Source organism: Microtus oregoni, unplaced genomic scaffold, assembly GCF_018167655.1.
Source record: "Microtus oregoni isolate MIOR12 unplaced genomic scaffold, Mior012 000132F_ref0000261, whole genome shotgun sequence".
In the NCBI taxonomy this organism is placed as follows: Eukaryota; Metazoa; Chordata; class Mammalia; order Rodentia; family Cricetidae; genus Microtus; species Microtus oregoni.
Window position 1 is genome coordinate 1,236,866 of NW_024544775.1, and position 22,741 is coordinate 1,259,606.

General features: G+C 43.8%; 2 protein-coding genes across 4 annotated transcripts in view; both read left to right on the top strand.

The window, feature by feature from the left end:
- Znf131 (zinc finger protein 131) overlaps positions 1–13,246 on the top strand; it is a 33,969-nt gene extending 20,723 nt beyond the window's left edge. For 2 of the 3 annotated variants that reach the window (XM_041646386.1, XM_041646385.1), the window contains exons 5-7: positions 2,088–2,767; positions 9,463–9,593; positions 11,654–13,246. In XM_041646386.1, coding sequence (XP_041502320.1) covers positions 2,088–2,767; positions 9,463–9,593; positions 11,654–12,337 — 1,495 coding nt within the window. In that variant the 3' untranslated portion in view covers positions 12,338–13,246. The remainder of the gene's footprint in view (positions 1–2,087; positions 2,768–9,462; positions 9,594–11,653) is intronic. The other variant, XM_041646388.1, reaches the window with a different exon arrangement.
- Positions 13,247–19,659: 6,413 nt separating this feature from the next.
- The window catches only part of Nim1k (NIM1 serine/threonine protein kinase), a 50,647-nt gene continuing 47,565 nt past the window's right edge, over positions 19,660–22,741 (top strand). Inside the window, exon 1 of the mRNA XM_041646380.1 lies at positions 19,660–19,907. The gene's annotated coding sequence lies outside the window, so the exon portion shown is untranslated. The remainder of the gene's footprint in view (positions 19,908–22,741) is intronic.

Below are 22,741 nucleotides of genomic sequence, written 5' to 3' on the forward strand. Positions count from 1 at the left end.
TCTTTCTATTAACCAGTTATTACAGTGCTTTTGTGATTTAAAAGAGGCACCATTTTCAGACTAGCTAGTCCAGGAAGCCAGGCGTGACGTGATATTCAAGGAGCAGCTCTGAGCCTTGAAGCAGCTGGGCAGACTGGAGCAGCAGCAGAATAACTTGAGAAGCTTATCAGGGTGAAGCCACCACACATAGCTCCCAGATCAGTGTCAGTCAGTAAGTAGCAGCATCCTGCGTGCAGCCATGTCACATCTTTACAGTAAGACATGCGATCTCTTAGGAGGTAGCAGAAGTCAGATGTGAAGTCTGCATCAGAAAGAGCGTCTTTTCCTCTAAGACCAGTCTGTGATAACAAATGTATTATTAACACATTCAGAATGTTGGCTCTTGGTGTAACGGTGGCGGTCTGGGCAAAACAGACTTGTTTAATAGACTGCTTACAGTTAGTCTTATTGAGAACAGCCATTTATAACATACATGGACCTCTAAATGAGTAACTCAGGAAGTTTGCGAAACGACTCTTTTCCCTGTGATTGCGGCTTTGGAAGTAGGTGTCTTGAGTGTGCCCTGCCTTTCAAGTTAGCTCACCAAATAGTTAAGCCACTGGCAACAGCTTGTGTGTCAGTAAAAATATAGCAAGATAAATCATGAGGAATGTTGGCAAGAGCTGTAAGGACAGCCTACCAACCTTAGCCGCTGTGTGTGTTTTGATTTTTATAAATCTGGTTGAGGCTGAGCACCTGCTACTTTGTCAAATTAAACATTTCTTCCTGACTGACCAAAGATACTTGTGGGACACTTGTTACCATATTAGTCACAAAGTCTGGTTGACTCGATAGGAAATGAGACTTTTAGACTGGCAGACTTCAGCTTTCCAAAGGTTGGGTGTCAGTTCCAGTATGTGGCCAACAGCATGCTTATTGCTTCTTTTTAGAAGAATTATAGCGTGCAGTTGTGATGAGGATCTCAAGTCTAAATCCTCAGTCTTTGACTAGAAACTGCCTCCTTTGGCCCGAGTTCCTTAGTTCCCATGTCTCTAAAAGATTTTTGTTCCACCATGAATTTTGTTTTCCCGTAAAGCAGCTGAAATCAGAATAGAGGGGAAGGGAGAAGGTAGAGACAGATGTGGGCGGTGACAGACTGCCAGTACACAAGGCACATCTGCTTCTGGTTTCAAGCACCCTAGAAGCTGCATGTTTTCAGCCCACCTGTGACAGCAGTGAGAAATCTTCGCTTTCAGGTTTTGGAGCGTCTGGTTGAGCATTCCTCTCTGTTTTCTAGATGAGGATGACAGATACATACCTGCCTTCCTTGTTTCAGGCTTGATTTGCAGTGATTTCTTTTTAAAGAGCCCGCCCTGGACACTTGATGCCCTGTTGTCACAGTATTTTATCTTAGAGGCTTTCGTGTAATTTCAGCATGAAGATTGGCAGTGGGGAGGCAAAGGTGGGTGGGCCTCTGGCTAAGACTTTTTCCCTTGTTTTCTAGAAATTTAATAATTTTAGTTCTCACATTTTAATCTGTGATCCAATTAGAGTTCTTATTTATAAATGATCTGAGTTTAAAGGTTGAAATTTTCTGATACATATACCAGATATTCCATCATCACCACTTTGTTGTTGTTGTTGGGTTTTGTTGTTCGTTTGTTTTTTGAGACAGGGTTTCTCTGTGTAACAGCCCTAGCTGTCCTGGCACTCGCTCTGTAGACCAGTCTGGCCTCAAACTCATAGAGATCCGCCCACCTCTGCCTTCTGAGTGCTGGGATTACAGGCGTGCAGCACCACCGCCCAGCTAAGCATCAGCACTTTTAAAAAGAGTCTCCATTGAGTCATTGTGAACAATTTTCTTTTCAGAAGTTAATTTCATAAGTATTGTTTTTGGACTTTGCTTATCTGTACAATATCATCATTGCCTTAATCGTTACAGCTTTTAGGAAATCTTAAAATTGATCCAGTATAGGCTGTCCAATTTTGTTTTCTGCCTTCCACTTAAATTTAGTTTATTTTTTCAAAGAATTCTATGATTTTATAGATTTTAGTTTAATTTTTATTTTCATTGTTTTTTTATTAAGCTCTTAATTTATACTTTTCAGGAACAAAGAAAATTCGGCTCCCGTAGAGGAAAATCCCACAGGGAAAAATGAGGCAAAAAAAAGAAAGATTGCAGAAACTTCGAATGTTATCACTGAATCCTTGCCGTCTGCAGGATCAGAGCCTGTGGAAATTGAGGTGGAGATTGCTGAAGGCACGATTGAAGTAGAAGATGAAAGCATGGAGACCTTGGAGGAGGTTGCTTCCGCCAAGCAGTCTATAAAGTACATTCAGACAGGCTCCTCGGATGACTCTGCGCTCGCACTGCTGGCAGACATTACCAGCAAGTACCGCCAAGGTGAAGGCAAAGGACAGCTTAGTGAAGAGGACTGTGCGCCCGACCCCATAAGCAAACAGGTAGAAGGCATTGAAATTGTGGAGCTTCAGCTGTCACATGTGAAGGACTTGTTCCATTGTGAGAAATGTAACCGTTCCTTTAAATTGTTTTACCATTTTAAGGAACACATGAAATCACACTCCACTGAGAGTTTCAAGTGTGACATATGCAATAAAAGGTATCTCCGCGAGAGTGCTTGGAAGCAGCACCTAAACTGCTACCACCTCGAGGAAGGTGGGCTGAGTAAGAAGCAAAGAGCTGGGAAGAAAATTCACATTTGCCAGTACTGTGACAAACAGTTTGACCACTTTGGACACTTTAAAGAACACCTTCGAAAACATACAGGTAATTAGCAAAACTTTGAGGTATATTTTTTCTACATTGGCTTGAAGTCTAAATCCTGTGTTTGGTTTTTCAAGACAGGGTTTCTCTGTGTAGCTTTGGAGCCTGTCTTGGAACTTTCTCTGTTAACCAGGCTGGCCTTGAACTCACAGAGATCCACCTGCTTCTGCTGGGATTAAAGGCGTGAGCTACCACCGCCCAGCTGAAATATTTGATGCTTTAAATTACAAATCATTTGTCAACCTTGAAGATGATTGTCATCTTATGTCTTACCCTTGTTTATATTCTTCAAAGAAGTATGTAAAACATTTATTTGCTAAGTACCATGAATTATTAAATCCTAATTATAGTATGACTTTATTCTATTTTTGTTTCCCATGTTAATGTTACATAGACATTTATAAGCAATCTTAACATTTTTATTCTTTTCTCCTTTTGGGGGGCATACATTTAATCGTCTTGAGAGTGTGCTGTATTCTGTGGGTGTTGAGTGGACGTGTGGGTCTGTGCATACCTGGTGTGCTCCTGCATGTGTGGAAGCCAGAGATGGTTGAGTCTTTCCTCGGTAATTGCTTTTCGACTTTATTTTTGGAAGCAGAGCCTCACTGAATCTGAAGTTAATCTGTTCAGTGAAGCTGACTAGTCATGGAGCTTCAGGGATCTGCCTGCACTCCTCCCCCTGGCCAAGTGCTGGGGCTCCATACCCACACTGCCATTCCTGGTTTTTCCATGGTGTCTGGGGTGCAGCTCAAGCCCTATTATTGTCTGTGCAGCAGACACGTTACTTCAAGAAGTCATATATATTTCTGAGCCAGAAAAAGATAGTCATCTGTGTCTGTCATCCTCTACTTCTCTTAGTGGCAAATATCTCAGGACTAGTAGACGGCGAAGGGAGGTGAGGCATACTATTTCTTCTAAGAACTGTCCCAATCTTGAAGAGATCCCTGGAAGTCTTTCTTTGGTCACTGTAGTTCTGTGTCATTTCCCTACCCTCCCACCCCCACACACATTTGATTCCTTGTCCTTGCTTTAACTCCTGAGCGTTCCTTGCTAGATTTCCTAAGTCAAGCACAGGACCTACTGCCAGTGACTTAAATTTTTACTAGGCTCTAAACCCCATATAGTAAGAGAAAGCAAGTTACTGCCAGCTGCTAAGGGTTGGATTTCTAGACAGTTGTGCCCAAGTCTTGTTACAAGTAGACTCCCTCCCTCCCTCCCTCCCTCCCTCCTTCCTAATTATCCCACTGCCCAAAGTCCCTTGTAGCTCACTAATAGAAATTGAGGAATCAGATGCAGCCCCAGTGATGATGGCCCACAGGAAAAGTAGTGTGGGAACAGGTTTTCAAGCAAAAGAAGACACAGGCATAGAGGAGAGCATGAAAGCAAGTTGTTTGCTTTACTAGTAGAAGGGTGGATGACTGCAGAGTTGGGTCAAAGTAAAGGAATACCAAGAGATTGCTAGAGCAGGCATCCTGGGTGACATATGGGGGATCTACAAATGGTTTATGGGCAAAATAAGTGTGAGCAGTGAGAGAAGGGACTTCCACCCTGTGCTTTTGATTTAGCAGCGTGACTATAGGGCTGAAGAACTTCATATGAGATATCAAGTTAACTTATTTGATTTTATTAGTTGTAAATTCTAGAACCATATGCTCACTGTAGGGTCCATTTAGTACAGAAGCAAGCTGAATGAACATCGCCTTGTAGGCTTAAATATGAAAGCAGAAGGGTCAGGTTTCTATTTAGAGCAGTGACTGGCACAGTAGGTTGATGTGAAATAAAACCTGCTGACTCTGATGAAAAAATCTTTTGGAATCATCTTAAGAACGGGAGATGAGATAGCTGCAGCAGTAGTGAAAAGAGGCAGGGCCATGGGATTTGGTGATCTCTGAACTTTATGTTGGAGTGACTTTGTGACTGGCAGAAGCCAGCGAAGGGTGAAGAAGAATACCAGACCCATTTGAATAAGAACCTTGAGGTGACTTCAACATGTTTTTAAGTAGTTGTTCCCTGCTTTCCAAGGAGAATCAGAAAATAAAAATCACAGTTGAGTTCTGGCTTCAGTCCTGACAGTTACCAGTTTGGTGAACATGTGGGTCATTTTATACTGAGGCCCCTTTCTTTGCATTAGGGATAATGGTACACATCCCACAGAAAGACTGAAGTTTAACAGTCCACATGTCTTTCAGAAAAAGTCAGCTGTGCAGTGGTGGTGCACACCTTTAATCCCAGTACTGGTGGATCTCTTGAGTTCAAGCCCAGCCTGGTCTACGGAACAAGTTCAAGGACAGCCAAGGCCACACAGAGAAACCTTTTCTCAACCCCCCCATCCCAAAAGTCATATGACTGTTTCTAGATTTCAACTAATTGTTTAGAAACAGCTCGAGTAGCATGCAAGGAAAAGTGATTCTTTCCAACTTAGCTAGATCTTTTTTAAAGATTTATTTATTACAACACATATACTGTGTTGCTTGCATGTCTGCCTGCAGGCCAGAAGAGGACACCAAATCTCATTACAGATGGTTATGAGCAACCAGTGCTCTTAACCACTGAGCCATGTCTCCAGTCCTAGTCTACATCTCTTAAAAGTAGCTCCTGGCTCCAGAGAAGAACTTACTGGAGAGTGTTGCTTGGGCATACAAAGCACCTGGCACATTGGGGGCAGGGCAGGGTCAGTAGGTCAGTGGTAGAGAGAATGTTTGCCTCTAACCTTCGGGATATTGCCGGCATTATCAAGTGACCATAAGCACACACTTCTGGGAATAGAAGTGCAAGCAGCAGATTTATACCATTTCATTTTAGACTCACCTTTCTTTGTTTTTGTGGGGTTTTGTTGTTGTTTTTGGCAAGTTCTCATTATGTAGCTCAGCTGATCCTTTTGCCTCAGTCTCCCAAGTGCTGGGATTGCAAATGAAACACGAGGCTTTTTTTTTTTAAACTGTGACTACATATTATTTTAGTGCACATCGTTGTTGCTCTCAGTAAACACAAGGTTTTCACTAGAGTTTGCCACTAGAGTGGCATAGTAAGCATCCTTGTACATTTATCTCTCTACACATGCTCATATAATGTAGTTTGAAAGGCTTTTTATTGCAGGTATGTGTGCGCCTGCCACCACATGAGTGTGGCGATCAAAGAACAGCTAGCAGGAGTTGGTTTCTTCCTCCTGCAGTGGGTTCCGGGGGCGGAACTCAGTTCATCAGTCATAACAAGTGCTGAGCCCTCTTGCTGGCCTATGTAATTATTTTTTAAGAACAGAATTTCCAGGTTAAAGAAAATCTTGGCAAACATCAGATTGCTTTTTATTCCTCCTTTACTACGTACGTACGAGCACTTGTGTGTGTCTGTGTGTAGCGTGTGTGTGTTTCTGCGTAGGTGTGTGAATGTGGCACATGTGAGTGAGTGCACTTCTGTGTATATGCGCCGTGGAAGCCAGAAGTCAACTTCAGGTGACTTTCTCCACCTTATTTTCGAGTCTCACTGACCCTGAAGCTCACCCGCTGGCTGCCTGGCTGGCTGGCTCCCCAGAGCTACCTGTGAAGACCCTGCTACCACATCAGCTCCAGGGCTGAAGTCCCAGCTGTGCTCTCCCACAGCTGGGTGCCGACTCAGGTCTTCAAGCCTGCACTGCTGGCACTTTCTGGGCATCTTCCTGAGCCACTCATATTGCCTTTTCAAAAGGCTTATAGATTTCACTGGTAGTGAAAAATTACGCACTGATAAAACATAATCATTTTGTTGAGCGTATTTCTCAAAAAAAGTTCTCTCATATCAACACTAATTCTGGGTAATCAGGTATTGCCTAATTTTTTTATCATGTGCAAACTGTACAAAAGCTATATTGACTTTATTGGGAGAAGAACTTGCGACTTGGTAACTTATGTCAATCTACATGAATATTTTGGTCGTATAGATCCAACATGTCCTTGTTACTGGGGTAGTGAAGCCTCTGACGTCTAGGTTCTGTACTCTGCAGACACTATGCTGTCTTTGAATCCCCATACTCTTGCTTGGCAATTGTTCCTCCACGTCCAAGCCTTTCAGCTTATCCTTCCCCATCAGTTTATTACAATATTTCTGATTTCTCTCTTAGCCTGAACCTTGTCTTATCTTTTCTTGCATAGAAGGCTCCTACTTGTATTTATCCTTCCTTGTTAGAGAACAGTGCTGGAGAAAGTGCTGTCTCAGACCTTAATTGAGGCAATTTCTGGTCTGATACCTTTTTCTAATGGCTTCTCCAGATTCCTGCTGTGTGTGTTCAAGACCCTTCCCTCCACTCCTGAGTTAGCATAGCTCTTTTTACCCACGTCTCCAACAGCTTGATTTTTCTTCAAAGGCCAGTGCTGAATCTTGTAACTTGAACCATGTCCATCTTTATTGCAACCCTTCTTTCTTCTTTTCCTGCCTTCTTCCCCACAGAAAGTCAATAGATGGTGATTTCTCACTGATTAGAAATCTCTTCCAGTCCTTTTTCTTCTTAAAGAGTGAGTGTGTGTACAAGCTTGGAAGTTGAACCCAGGGCTTTGTGCAGGCTAAACAAGCACTCTACCGCTGAGCCACACCCTCAGCCCTATTATTCAGAACACTCTGTTTGTACTGCTGACTTCTCATTAACTGCTCCATTATGGCTAAGCCCTGCCTCTCATCCCGCTGTGCTGCCGACTACTCTAATTTTCCTTGGTATCCTTCGGCAGTTCTTTTTCCACTGTTAGCTCCTCTATCTGCTGTCTTACTTGGGGTTTCTCTAGAATCTGTTCTTGATTCTGTGGTTATATAGCACACTGAGCATTTTGATCCATCTTGGAAGTATTCATTGCCACTGGAAATGACCCGTTTATCTATGTATCAGTCCATTCTGTATATAGACATTCTCCAGAACTGTCTATACAACTAGCTCTTGGGAATCTCTACTCTGCTTTGAGTGCCTTTTAAAATTCTTTTTTAAAATTTCTCTCTCCTTAAAAATATGTATGGGTGTTTTGCCTGCATATAAGTCAGTCTGTGCACACAGAGGCTAGAAGGCATCTCCTGAAACTGGAATTATTAGATGGCTGTGAGCTGCCGTGTGTGCTGGGAATCAAACTTGTGTCCTCTGGAAGAGCAGCTGTTGAGACCTCTCTCTAGCCTCTCATTTATTCATTTTTTGAGACACAGTTTCATGTAGCCCTTGAATTCAGTAAATATATTGTCCAGGATGATCTTGTACTTAAGATGTAACTGCCTCCCCCTCCCAAGTACTGAGATTATAGATGCGAACCCCCACACCCAATTTATGTGGTGCTAGGGACTAAACCTGGGTCTTCGTGCTATTTTGCAAACACACTGACTTCATGGTCTTTCCCTGCATTCCCACTTGACAGACACTTCATTTAAACTCCTGCACTCTTGGTTCTTGATAGTAGGTGGCATACTACTATCACATATACATATATCACACATACATATATCACATATACATATATCAGATATACACATATCACATATACATATATCAGATATACACATATCACATATACATATATCACACATACAACTATCATAGTTATAGTCAGTTACTCCCTCCTTGCTCACCCACTCTGCAGTGCTGTACCTGGGCTCTGGCTAAAATCAGCTCCCTTTGGTCGTTTTGTTCCAGGCAGAATTGCCCTGATGCAGCATTCGGATTTATTTTCATGACAGTGTTCAAGGCATCAGCTTATTGTTTTGTTTGTTTTTAGTTTTGTTAGAGACAGAGTCTCACTGTGTAGCCATTATTGGCCTGGAACTTAACCATCTCTGGCGCTAGGATTGAAGGCGTTCACCACCATGCTTTATTGCTTTTTGAGACAGCATCTTGCTGTGTTACCTGAATTTGTGTCAAACTCAGAATCTTCTGCCTTGGTCTCTCCTAAACTGAGATTGTGGATCTGTGCCTCCCTGTCTTTATTATTTTATTGTCGTCACCTAAAGTATGATCTGGTACATGGTAAGTGCGAAATAAAAAAGAACAGGTGCTTAGCGAAAGGATAGTTCTGTATTTCCACCAAGCAGAGATTGATCATGATTTTTATCTAAGGAAAAATAGTTTTAGGTATGCTAAAGTACATGAGTTATAAATTGTGTTTCCCTCCTTAAGAATGTGTTAATTAAGTCAGACATTTGGTTCATTCCTGTAGTTGTAGCACTTGGGAGGCTGAAGCAGATTTTAAGTTCAATTCCAGCATAGGGAACATAGGGAGACTGTATTTAAAAAAAAGAGAAAGGAAAGCCATATGTGGTGGCACATGCCTCCATTCTCAGCCCTGGAGAGGCAGAGGCACACTCAGAAGAGTAACCATAAAAGTTTGATGACAGCCTCGAATACATAACAAATCCTGCCTACACACACACACACACTCACACACACGGGGAGGGAGGGGGAAGATGGATATGATCTGGGTTTAGGGGTACACACCTTTAATCACAGCACTTGGGAGCAGAGGAATTGGAGGCCAGCCTGGTCTACAAAGCAAGTTTCAGGACAGCCAGAGATACATAATAGACCCTGTTTCAAAGGTATGCCTCAGTGGTAGGTCATTTTCCTGGCATGCATGAAGCCTGCGTGTGGTTCAGTCCCCAGCACTGCAAAAGAAAAAAATTAATAGCCAAAATGATGAACTCTCATCCTTGCCTTTGCTGATGTTCTCAATTTACCAATGTACTTTTTTTTCTTGCAATAGGTGAAAAACCTTTTGAATGTTCAAACTGTCATGAGCGGTTTGCTAGAAATAGCACTCTCAAATGTCACCTCACTGCATGCCAAACTGGAGTAGGGGCAAAAAAGGGAAGGAAGAAGCTTTACGAATGCCAGGTATGTGTGGGTGTATTTTGTTCTCAGAAGTGCAGAGTAAATAAATAGTCTTTGACTCACAGGGTTGACTTAGAAGTTCTTGACTTGACAGTAGTGCAAAAAGCAGTATGTGTTCAGCAAAAACTTTCTTGGAATTTCAAAATCTGATCTTTTCCTGAATTAGTGATACCCAGTAGAATGTTCTCAGCTCCCAGTTAACCATGTGGTCACAATAGTCATCAAAACTGATCCTCTCCTGACTGGGTCCAGTGTGTGGCCTCAGAGCAGCTGTAATCTGGGCAAAACCAAAATTGTAAAATTCTTAAACACTGAGGTTTTGTTTTGTTTTCTAGCTTGTGCAGCTCTTGCATGGACCTTTGTAGGTGACAGTCTCCTGTTGCGCTGCCCGCTTGTGTCACTGTAGTGTCTTCTAGGGCAGGTGGAGCTCATGGCCTTTTGTTTTTTTGAGACAGCTTTTGGAGCCTGTCCTGGAAAGCTCTTGTAGACCAGGCTGACCTCAAATTCACACAGATCCGCCTGCCTCCGCCTCCTGAGGACTGGGATTAAAGGCGTGCGCCGCCACCAGGCAGCACATGTACTTTTGATACAAGTTGTGGTGAATCAGCATGCAACTCCGAGTCAGAGTATCACCATCTCAGGCAAACAGCCAGAGAAAGACGTGGGAGTAAAGAAAAGGCTGTTTACTTTGTATGGATTATTAGGTGTTTGTTTTTGTTTTTGTTTTTTTAAGATTTATTTATTTATTATGTATACAGTGTTCTGCCTGTGTGCATACCTGCACCCCAGAAGAGGGCACCAGATCTCATTACAGATGGTTGTGAGCCACCATGTGGTTGCTGGGAATGGAACTCAGGACCTCTAGAAGAACAGTCAGTGTTCTTAACTGCTGAGCCATCTCTCCAGCCCCATGGTTTTGGGTTTTTTTTTTGGGGGGGGGGGGGGTAGGTTTCCAGACAGGGTTTCTCTGTAATAGCACTAGCTGCCCTGGAACTCACTTTTTAGATCAAGCTAGCCTCAAACTCAAAGGGATCCTCTTGCCTCTGCCTCCTGAGTGCTGGAATTATAGGTGTGTGCCACCATCACCTGATGATTATGGAATGTTTTTGTTTTCATTCAGCCCTAGATGATCAGTGTTAATAAGAGTTGCCCTGAGTAGTAGTCTGAAGCCACAGAAGTGCTTTGGACATGCAGGTTTAAAGACAGTCGTAGCCTAGGCGGCTGCTGAGGCTTGTTCCACTACACCTGCCTGGTTTTGGGGAATAACAGGTTTGGGTGCTTTAATTTATTTACTTATTGGCAGTTGGGCACACATGCTGCAGTGCGTAGAGGTCAGAGGACAATTTGCAAGAGTTTATTCTCTTTTTCACCATGTGGGTGCCAGACTTGTGGCTCATGCTTTTACCATTAAGCCTTCCCACAATTAGTTATTCCTAACCATAGGGACACTCAATAGCATCTGGGCAAGCGGCAGGGAAAGCAGGCAAGATAACAGCTGTGTCTCCCCTGATTAGTATATTTTTTGTCCCAAATAATGTAGTGGGTCTAAATTTTGAAGCTGTGGGGAAAACTATAGTATTGTTACTTTATATTTGATACTTAACAGGGAACAATGCTAAAATGTTTTCAGAATCTAGTAAATTGTTAGGTGTATGGGCTGAAAGATCAAATGAAACCAAGTGTGGGAAATAGCTTTGCACGTGGTACACTGGAAACCATATTCAGAATATTTTTGTGACAGTCAGTTTACCAATGTGGGTGGTAGTGTTTTGTGTAGTTTTTGTTTGTTTTCTTTTCTTTTTTCCAGTCCTAGGGATTAAACCCGGGACATCCCACATATATATTAGGCAAGCCCTTCTATTCTATTCTTTGTGGGTTTTGTTTGTTTTGTCATTGTTTGTCGATGCTTAGCATTAGACCCAGTACAGTGCCTTGCTTATGCTTGGCAGGTTCTCATTTAGATAATCTCAACCCCTTAGTATATTTTATGGAGAATAAATGTATTCATGTTTACTTCAGTTTGATTATAAGTATTATTAACATATTATGTTTGGTGATTTCAGGTCTGTAACAGTGTGTTTAACAGCTGGGACCAGTTCAAAGATCACTTGGTAATACACACTGGAGATAAACCCAACCATTGTACTCTGTGTGACTTGTGGTTTATGCAAGGAAATGAATTAAGGAGGCATCTTAGTGACGCTCACAATATTTCAGAACGTATTGTGACTGAAGAGGTCCTTTCAGTAGAAACACATGTCCAGACTGAACCAGTGACGTCAATGACGATTATAGAGCAAGTTGGGAAGGTGCATGTATTGCCACTGCTTCAGGTCCAGGTGGACTCAGCACAAGTCACTGTGGAACAGGTCCATCCAGATCTGCTCCAGGACAGCCAGGTGCACGAGTCACACATCAGTGAGCTTCCAGAGCAGGTCCAGGTGAGCTACCTGGAAGTGGGTCGGATTCAGACTGAAGAGGGGACTGAAGTGCACGTGGAAGAGCTGCACGTTGAACGGGTGAATCAGATGCCAGTTGAAGTACAAACTGAGCTTCTGGAAGCTGACTTGGATCACATGACCCCCGAAATCATGAGCCAAGAGGAGAGCGAGCCTAGCCATGCAGATGCTGCTGAGGCTGCCATGGAAGATCACGAAGATGACGAGGGGTTAGAGACCAAACCAAGAGAGTATTCCCAAGCTGGAGAAGCAGAGAATGACAGAACATCTATGCCGGTTTTAGAATGAAATAACAATTATATCTTTAAATTTACATTTGGGGTAAACTGATGGGCAGTGTGACCTTAAGCTATCAGATAAGTGGACCAAAGTTAAAACTACTTCCTGTTGTGCTGAACTGTTTCTATGGAAACAGACTGATGTCCTTCCTTCCAGTTAATGCCACAGAGTGGGAATATTTCTCATAATGAGTGAGAGCTTTGAGAAGTATATTTCTGGTAACTTAAATGAATTATATTCTTATTATATAGTTGGGTACGAATGCATCTATTTTCATTGTGGTCAGGGTCTCCGTATTCTCTTCCCCAGGTCATCTCCTTCCTTAAATTCTTTGCATATTATAAAATCATATAAACCATTAGAATACGTATTTGTATTCTAATGCATGTTAGGAAACTGAGTATGTAGGTACCACAAGGCTGCATGCGGGAAGTGCATTGTTACTGTGCAGTTCACATTTGGGGGTCTGGCTGGCTTTATTTTGAACAACATTCATGTCTATCCAGTGGTTACAAATGCTGTCTCCGAAACAGAAACAGTGGTGGCAGAATTTCTAGGATGTTAAAAAAGGAAGAAAAAAAAACACCCTTGTGCCTTTTCAAAACCAACAAAACTTCAGTAAAACATCTCTGGTTCTTTCAAAGTTTGTGTTTTAAGGAACATTGTAAACTGCTCTGGGACTTGAAATTTTTGCTTATAATGACAACTACCAGTTCTTTTTCCTTTAAGTTACATTGAAAATTTTTCATTTAACGGCAGCTGAAGGGCCATTTTCAATTGGAAAAATTCATTTGCATCTGTGGTAAACTTTATTTTGATGAGAAGTTGCACTAGTATTTTACCACTAGATGAAAAAAACTAGATGAGCATCATTTTAAAATTAATGTATTTAAAATAAAGTACAGAGGAAAGTATGTATATAATATATCAGGCTTTGTTTTGAATGGACTCTTTCCCCCAATCCTTAATGTAAAGATTTTGTGCTATAACTTTTAAAGCCATACAAATAAGAGTGCTAAACTGTGGACTTAAAAGTAGGTGTGTAAATATTTTTAAATCAGTATTACTTGGAAAATAAAAACATAACAACCACAAAATCAATATGCTATTTTCTTTACCTGTTATATACTGGGAAATATTTACATTTTAAAGTAAACTTTAAAATTATGTGTTCATGACTCTTTTTTTCTTTTTAATGATTTCATTCTCTTGTATGTGTGGGTGCTTTGCTTGTATGTATGTACACCATGTACATGCCTGATGCTTCAGAAGCCAGAAGATTCTTGAACTGGTGTTAGAGATAGTCGTGGGCTTCCACATGGCGTGCTGGGAATCAAACTGGGTCCCCTGGAAGAACAGCCAGCATTAACTGCTGAGCCTTCTCTCCAGCCCCTATTTGTAGTTTTTAACGGCACAACAAGAAGTGGTATTTTTTTTTTTAGTAGTGCCTATTTTAAACAACTTTCTCCACTTTTTTAAGTTTAAAGGATCAGTCTAAATAACACTTTAGATAATCCTGATATTTGATATTAAATAGTACCAAATCACAAAGTATACTGAAGAGGTGTTTGAAGTCACTCAACAGATTTTGATAGGAATATGAGAGTTATTTGTATTAAGCTCAAACCTTGGGGACATAAGTATGTTTGCTCTGTTTTGTACTTGAGTGCCTACTGCAAACAAAGCTCATTTATATCTTCTTTGAAGTTAGAAAACCCTGAGGAGTTGTGACACCTGTGTTTCAGACTGAGCTGTGGGTGTGTTTTAACCCCAATGTGACCGCAGACGCGTGGGTCACCACCCAGTGTCGTGAGCAGTGAGCCAAGGTAGGAAAGCTTGAGTATAGTAAGGGTTGTGATCACAACATAGAGGTCAGAGGCAAAGGCAGCTGAAAGGATTAAAGTCTCCATATTTGGCACGTTAGAGGGCTAGCTAGAACTCACATTCCTTTCCAAAAGGCTAGCATGTTCAGAACGCAGCTGGGTTTGACTGGAAACACGGAGGAAGACTGCTCACTGTGACTGAACTGTTAGATGAATAGTGCTTTGCCTCTTGCAAGATATTTTGCATATAGCAAACTCTTAAAAACAGATAAATATTTGCTCTAAGTAGTAAATTGGGTGCTTATTCCTAGAGGGTTTTCCCACTTACTTCCCGCGGGGGCTTTACGCTTCGGACTAGAGTGTGGCGGCAGATCTGTGGGTACAGCGTTTGCATTAGAGCTTATGTCTCCCCTACTCATTGAACAGTCGTTCTCAGACACCAGCCGGGTGGGTGTCGGTCCTGATGACCCAGGCTTAGAGCAGAATCCCCCAGATTAAGTGCTTTACATTTAATTTGCATCTTCAGGTTAGCATGAGTTGCCTGAAGTGACAGTGTGGTCATTAAGGTGTTCATTAGAAGTAGTCACACTGTGCCTCACTTCAGAGACAAAACTAACCGGCTGTGAGAGTTCATGCTCAGCCACCCCAAAGTTCAGTAATCCCCTAAAACACGACGATCAGAAGAGACGCGGAACGAGGGTGACGCTGTGGAGTTCTGTGTTCCGTTCGCGATGTCTTCACCAGCCTGCAAGGCCTCCTTATCTGAAGCTTTCGGAACCTGGACTGACAGTTGTCCATCTATCTACAGGTCCTCTGCTTTCTCAGGTGAGGCTGATAGCTTGGCTGCCCCACTGGTGACCTCAGCATGGTCCCCGCCTGTAGTCAGTTTTTAGTACAGGCTGGTGAGGCCAAAGGGTTAGCCTAAGTTACAGAAGACATTTATAAGGTGGGTTTAAATTTATTTATTTCTGAGGTTTAGCATGAGTTGTCTTAGTGACAATGCGAAGTCATTAAGGGGTTCACTTGAAAGTAATCTTAGAACTGATGTGGGTGTGAAATGAGGTTAGCCTTGGAAGTCATTAAGGCTAATATATTAATTACACTGGGAGAAAAAGACCTAGGCAAAATCTATTGTATAGCCAGAACTTAAAGGACATCTTAGCCTTCTACTCAGTGTTTGCTACCCTTCAGCGGCCCCTTGGTGGGCAGCATCTTTTCCCCTTGACGTTCTTGTGATTTAGCTGAAATTCCTGCTCGGTATTATTGTAGCCTGGGAAAGAAGAGTTTGTTTATAACAGTAGCTGTCAGTCATGAATCACCTACGTATGTATACACATCCACACACTTCTCCGTGACCTCGTGGCTTTGCTATTAGATGTGGTGAGAATCTATGTTCAAGTGGTTACCTCTAAAGAGACTCTTGCTTTAGCTTGCACACAGCATAGGGTAAATACTTGCTTTCTGGAACCCACACCAGCTTTTGATGGGACTGGGAATAGAGGAGATAAGAGATCAATAAAGCTGTCAAATTGCCTCATTTCCTTGTTCTGAGGCTGTACCGTCTGTGTAGTGGTGGTTCTTCCCTTATACTGGCATTACAAATTCTAAGAAAACTGCAGCCCAAGTAACTCCATGTTACTCCCAAAGATTATTGCATCGTTCCTTAAATTCACATAACCCAGAATATCTGGTGGTTGTTAGATTATTTCAAATGTGTAAGATGATACTTACCTTGGGGAAAAGTAATTCATCTGTCTAAAGAATTATGGGGACGGGGGCTGGAGAGATGGCTCAGAGGTTAAGAGCATTGTCTGCTCTTCCAAAGGTCCTGAGTTCAATTCCCAGCAACCACATGGTGGCTCACAACCATCTATAATGGGGTCTGGTGCCATCTTCTGGTCTGCAGGCATACACACAGAATATTGTATACATAATAAATAAATAAATATTTAAAAAAAAAAAAGAATTACGGGGACTGCCTCCAAGAAGTCAAAGTTGCTTGCTTGTTACCGGCAAGCAAAGAGGCAGCCTTGGATGACACAGGCCACCCAGCGTGCAGCCTGACTACCCATGGTCCCCTTGCACTTCCTTATGACGGTCTTTAGTTGAGTGTGGGAGCGAGCTCCTCCTGTCCTCTCAGGATGCTGTTCAGGACTAAGCCTAACTTCCTTCCCATCAGCATTTGAATCAGCACACAGACTTCAGTAACATGGCAGTGGTCTAGCAGTTAACTGGATCTGGTCCTCCCTCTTAGGAGTCAATGAGAAGCTGGTAGTCTGTAGCCCATTAAAATCCTGTCTCCAGCCAGGCAGTGGTGGTGGTGCACGCCTTTAATCCCAGGACTTGGGAGGCAGAGACAGGCAGATCTCTGTGTGTTCAAGGCAAGCCTGGTCTATAGAGCAAGTTCCAGAATAGGCTACAAACCTACAGAGAAACCCTGTCTCATTAAAAAAAAGAAAAGAAAAGAAAAAAAAAGTGGGGCTGGAGAGATGGCTCAGAGGTTAAGAGCATTGCCTGCTCTACCAAAGGTCCTGAGTTCAATTCCCAGCAACCACATGGTGGCTCACAACCATCTGTAATGAGATCTGGCGCCCTCTTCTGGTCTCCAGGCATACACACAGAATATTGTATACATAATAAATAAATAAATATTAAAAAAAGAAAAAAAAGTAAAAGAAAAAAAATTGCTGTTTCCAGAACTTGACCACATTGATTCCCTTAGCTCAGATTTTTACCTGCAGAGCTATTGGTAAGAAAATGTCCAAGGGCAGTTGATTATACAGCCCAAACTCAGACAATATCTTTTCCATTCAAACACATTGTCGAACTTTGCAAAGACATGCGTTCTCAGATTTGGGTTGTACACAGATCTGAAATAAAATTTCCCAGGTTAGGCTGCACCACTTTAAGTTGCAGATTCCACTATGTAATGATAATTTACAGTCAGGGGAAATGTCCACATTCTCTTCTAGGATGTGTCAAGTGTCACCAAAGAGGGAAGGAGGAAGGACAACTAGAAGTAGGAATGCCCCAAGCATGGCCGGGTTCCTAATCAGTGTGGGTGTGGTGTCCTGGGTAACTTACTGGGTAACTGGGAAATGAGGGTAGAATGGCCCTCTTTGTCCTTGAGTAGCAAATGCACAGACAAGTAGAATTCTGAACACACCTGGGTCCCAACTCCTGAGACACTGATGAAAGTACCCAGTTAGCTATTGATCCCGTCCCTCAAGATTCCAAGCTTCCTGACCAGATCACCCTTCCTGACTATTGAGCGGACTTTTGTAGGAGAAAAACAACATTTTTTTTCAAATTAAGAGAATCAAATGTATTCCCTTCTTCTATGGCCAAGGGATCCCAGAATGCCAAGGACAGAGACAGGTCTGACTTGGAGAGAGGAGACTCTAGCTGATGGTGCGGGCTCTGGTCAGCACACTTGAGGAGCAATCTCGGACTGATTACACATTTTCCTTGCTCTGCGGGAGCACGGTGTGAGGGTTTTGCCCGCTGTGCCTGTATGTCTGGTCTGGGATTTGAGGGTCTAGGTTTCTATACAATTTTCCTACAAGCCCGGTGTTGGTGGCACAAGTCTTTAATCCCAGCACTTGGGAGGCAGAGGCAGGTGAATCTATGTGAGTTCGAGGCCAGCCTCATCTAAGAAGCAAGTTCCAGGACAGACAGGACTGTTTTACAGAGAAACCCTGTCTCAAACAAAACAAAAAAATAAAAGGTAGTCCATGTGCTGGCATGTTTTAAGACTTAAAGGAGGCCCTTCAAATATCTACCTTCCTTCCTTCCTTCCTTCCTTCTTTCCTTCTTTCCTTCCTTCCTTCTTTCCTTCCTTCTTTCCTTCTTTCCTTCCTTCCTTCTTTCCTTCCTTCCTTCCTTCCTTCTCTCCTTCCTTCCTTCCTTCCTTCTCTCCTTCCTTCCTTCCTTCCTTCCTCCCTTTCCTTTTATTTTTCGAGACAGGGTTTCTCTGTAGCTTTAGGCCTGTCCTGGAACTCACTCTGTAGAGCAGGTTGGCCTCGAACTCATAGAGATTTGCCTGCCTCTGCCTCTCAAGTGCTGAGGTTAAAGGCGTGGGCCACCACCACCGGCATCTTTTTTTTTTTTTATGTGACACTTTATATTTCATTTTATTGTTTTAGGAAGTAAACAGGCTGGTGGTGGCATGCAGTACTTTAAGATTCCTGTTTTTTGTTTTGTTTTGTTTTGTTTGTTTTGTTTTAAGACAAAGAACCCTTATCCTCCACCAATAGATGACAAGTCCGAGGAAACAGTCCTTCCAGGATCTTGGCTTCCCTGTGCATGGCCAGTGCATGGAGCTGTCCAAGGTTTTCCTGTCTTGGCCATACTGTTTCTGACCTTTTTAAGGAGCACACAGGAGGTGGAGGCTGGAAGGAAAGGGCCTTGCCTGTGTCTGGAGTCCCGAGGCCTGGGTTTCAGTCCCAGCCCCAGCGTTCGGCAGGGCTTTGATTGGGTTATAAGTCTTTCTTTGCCTCAGTTTCCTGAGTAACACCAGACCTCACTCAGATTGGTGTGAGGAGTTAGTCTGTAAAATTATTTAATATAGTGTCTGGCAAATAGAAAAAAAAATCTTCTGGTCCCCCCCATTTCTGCCTCATAAGGATTTTAGACATAGATTGTTTTGATTCTTGTAATTCTGCTCTGGCCTTCGGGAATACTTGGGGTAGGCAGTAAGAGAACGTGCTTACAGAACTGAAATTGCACCCCTCGATCTGGCTCGGCCATTAAACCATGTGTGAGACTCTTGCTAAGTTGACTGGTTTTTCTGAACTCGGTTTCCTCCTCTATTAAATAAAGCACTTTAACGCCAGGAGTTATCTACGTTCTGTAGCCTCTGAATCAAATTCCCACATCTGCTCTCAATCCAATCACTTGGCGTCCTTGTCTATAAACTAGAGAAATAGTATTTGATACCTACGACCAGCTAGTGTATCATAGCAAGGAGTAGGCAGGCTACAAGGGGGTCAGGACTAAGCTGCACCGTGAGAACTAGGCCTGGCAAGTGTCAGGGACCCAGGCAGGGGGTAGTAGGACCACTTCTTTCTGCAAAGATTAAGCCCTGCCAGACTCACCTGGAGGAGCTGTCGGTCGCGGTCGCGCGGTGCTTTGCTGGAAGTCCCTGCTCTTTTGGAAGGATCACAGGGTTGTGTCGCGGTCATTTAGAGGCAAGGAATGAGAAGGCTCGGTCGAGAATGCATAGGAACTGTTCATTCAACAACAAGGGGTTCCGTTGTGTGGTTTTTCTGCTGCGTCTCCACTTCCCATCCTCGCTCCAGGAGGGATCCACTGTGCAGCAGGCCCGAAACCCGTCACGGAAAGTCTGCCGTGGGTGTTCCCCCCCCCCCCTCCCCTCAACACAACTACACACTCCCTCCCTTCCGCTCCTCCCTCCTGGCTGCCATAGAAACCAGCCTGCCAGGACCAGGCCCGCGTCGCGCGTCCTGGTGGCCATCCAGTCTCCTTTCCAGGCTCCCCAAAGCCAGCCCCCTGCTCGGGATTGGTCCTGTTCAGGACGCTGAGGGGCACTGGGCTCTGGTGGCGGAGCCTGGAACACACAGGCAGTGGGCTTTGCCACGGCCCTGTGGGTCAGATCTGCTGCTCAGCACAGTTCGCTGAGCCTTAGGAGCGATCCAGACGTCTGCGCCCTGGGACACCTACGAGCCGACTCCAGCGCCTACTTGTGCGCCGCATCCGGCAGCTCAGCGAGCTCCCCAGGCGGCCTCACGACAGAGGTAAGCGGGGCTCGTAGCCAGCGCACGGGTCGCGCCAGCCTCGCCACCCTTAGGCTACAGATGTGCGTGGTTAGAAAGAGGCACTTCTTCAGGACCGCAAGGGAGAAAGGGAGACACATTTCTGATCAGCGGTGGCGGTGAAGTGAGGTTAGGAGAAGGTTAAGCGCTCCTGGGGACTTGCACCGGGTCAATCAGCAAACTGAAGAAGGGGACATTGCCACCGGGGCACTGGCTCTCAGCCCTGTGTGCGGGGCCCTGGTCTCGTGTGCACCGCTGTGTGTACGGTGCGGTCACCCGTGTCTGTGTGCGTGCCCACACGTGAGCCAGAGGGTAGCCGAGCGCCTCCCGTGCACACACCGCTTCTCTGGACCACAGGCGCGTGATACCAGCCCAAATCTGTAAATTTGTGACTAGGGTTGAGCGAGCACCTGTGTGTCCTGGATTAGCAGTGGACGCAACTTCTCACAGGTGTGGCCCAGGGAAGTGGGTGGCACTAATCCTCAAGGACACCAGGCACCAGAATCCTCCCTAGAAAAAGGTGCTTCTTTGGGAAGACCCAACAAAGTAAGGAGGAACTTCTTCCCGGGTATCTCTCCAGGATTATTATGATAGAGGTAGAGGAACCGGAGATAAAACCAGGAAGGGACCTCAACAGAGTCAAAACGCCTTCTGCAAGCAGAACCCATTGGTTCCGATGGAGAAACCAACAGATCGATTTTTTCCCCTTCCCCTCTCTTCCTCCTTCTCTTTTTCACCGTTACTCTCTCCCTTTTCCAGTTTTTCCCCCTCCGGAGTGCAGCAGACACGAGGGCTGGCCCTCTGTTAAGCCCACCCTCCCCCCCCCCACCCCATTTCAAAGCAAGGGCAAATGAATCACATTGTAAATGCTCACCGTGTAAGTCAGACAAGTTTGGGAGTTTAAACAAATCGCGTTTGCACTGTGGGGCCTGGGGCATCCAAAGGAAAACAAACAAAACCAGACGAACAAAAGTTTGTTCCAAGTTCCGATTTCAAACGGGAATGTAAAATGGGTATTTGTTTATCGTAATGGGGATTTAAAAAAAAATGTTTGAAAATTCGTATACACAGTTTGCCTCATCAGCATTCAGTGTGATTCACAGAAGCACTTCGGGAGATGGTTTCTGTTAGTGTTGCAAAAGCCCTTCTAATTTTTTTGGTTGCCATGGTAACTGAAGAAGGCGCCCTGCACTTAGAGAGGCTGCCTGGCTGGAACCAGGAACTGTTCCTGAAGGGAACATATCCCCTCCCGTCGCCAAGGCAGTAACTGAATTCATGAAAAGATTAAGTTTCTTTTCCTTAGTAGTTAAGCTCTACGCCATGTTTTTGTGGCGTTTTTATTTTATTTTATTTTTTAAATTTACAGTTTGTGCGGCAGACGCTCCCTCTCAGCCTCTCAGACAAACAAGTAAACACTGCCCCAGGAAGTCAAAGGGCCACCATTCCGGAGGGCCCGCTCTCTTCCCACACTAACGGAGGACAGAGGAGCTGTTTTGAGGGTCAAGGAATCCTGGCCTGGGACCGGGCTGTCCTCTCTACTTAGCGGCTAAATTTGGAATTCTAATTAGCTTTCTAATTACGAGCTGGAGAATGTAGGTGGGGGGCCTGGAAGAGGCTACTGGGGAAAAAGCCGAGCCTCGTTCTCCGCTGACTGGTGTTCGGTGGGCTGTTGGATGTGCTTGTGAAGCTCTCAGGCATTTATTTTTGGACTGACCACTATTAAGTGGTAAGCCTGGAAAAACTTTCAAGAAAGGCCTTTTTCTGTTAGGGAGAAATGTGGCTGGGATTTGGGGCTGAACTGTATGCTTTTCCTTATTTAAGCTGTATTTAAAATAAAGACAGGTTTGTATGAATCTAAATTTCCCAGTCATGATTACAAATAGGTTATAGAATTCTCTACGATCTCGCTTAGCTTCCGCTAAGGTTTTAGTTTAGGAGACTTGATTTGGGACAAACAGTGGTGCCATACTTCAGACTCTGCCATCAGCAAATATTGGTGCCTTTAGGGAAAAAAATCAGCAGCCAACATTGCTCTGATTTCTAGACATCGATCTCACACACTGGAAGTATATGAACATTTTGAAAGCTTCTAGCCACGGCGTCAAAGGGGGAAACACCAAGATTTTTGTCTGAGTAAAGTTGTGTTTTCAGCCACATACAGAGCTCCTTTTGGGGGATCTTAAAAATTAAAATCGACTTCAATTCAACCGTATTTCTCTAGGGTTAAAGAATCTTCATTCATTGCCTGGTATTCTGGGAGCTGTTATAAATCTCAGAAGCAAACTTGGTCTTGATAGTCTATAGCTGGGATGAAGTCTACTGCAGTTCTTAAGTGACTTCGATTAGCTCCAAAGTTAACTCAGCCCCTGCACTACAGAATACTGACCAGTTGTACAGGGAGGCAAGTAGCAGTCGAAGGACAAACGATTTCAGTTAGCCACCTGGAAAATCAAAACAAAAATATGTCATTTGGCGGGCTTATGAAGGTGGGTATCAGTCAAGCCTTAGAGGAAATGAGGGTGAGAAGGGGTGGAAGTAGGGTGCTGGACGAGCTTGGGACAGGAAGGAGAGGAACTGCAAGGGAAGAATCTCAAGCGAGGAGAAAACAGACCAGGACAAAGTGGACGGAGAATAACACTGAGGATAAAGGGGTAACATGGAAGGACCGCCAAGCAGCCTAAGCAGGATCTAAAAAGAATTCTCCTTTCATTCTTGGCTAGAGCCCTGGCACTAAAAAAACAAGATTTTTTTTTCTAATTATGTGTTTATGTGTAGCAGGGGTGTGTGCATGTGAGTGTGGATGCCCAAAGGAGTCT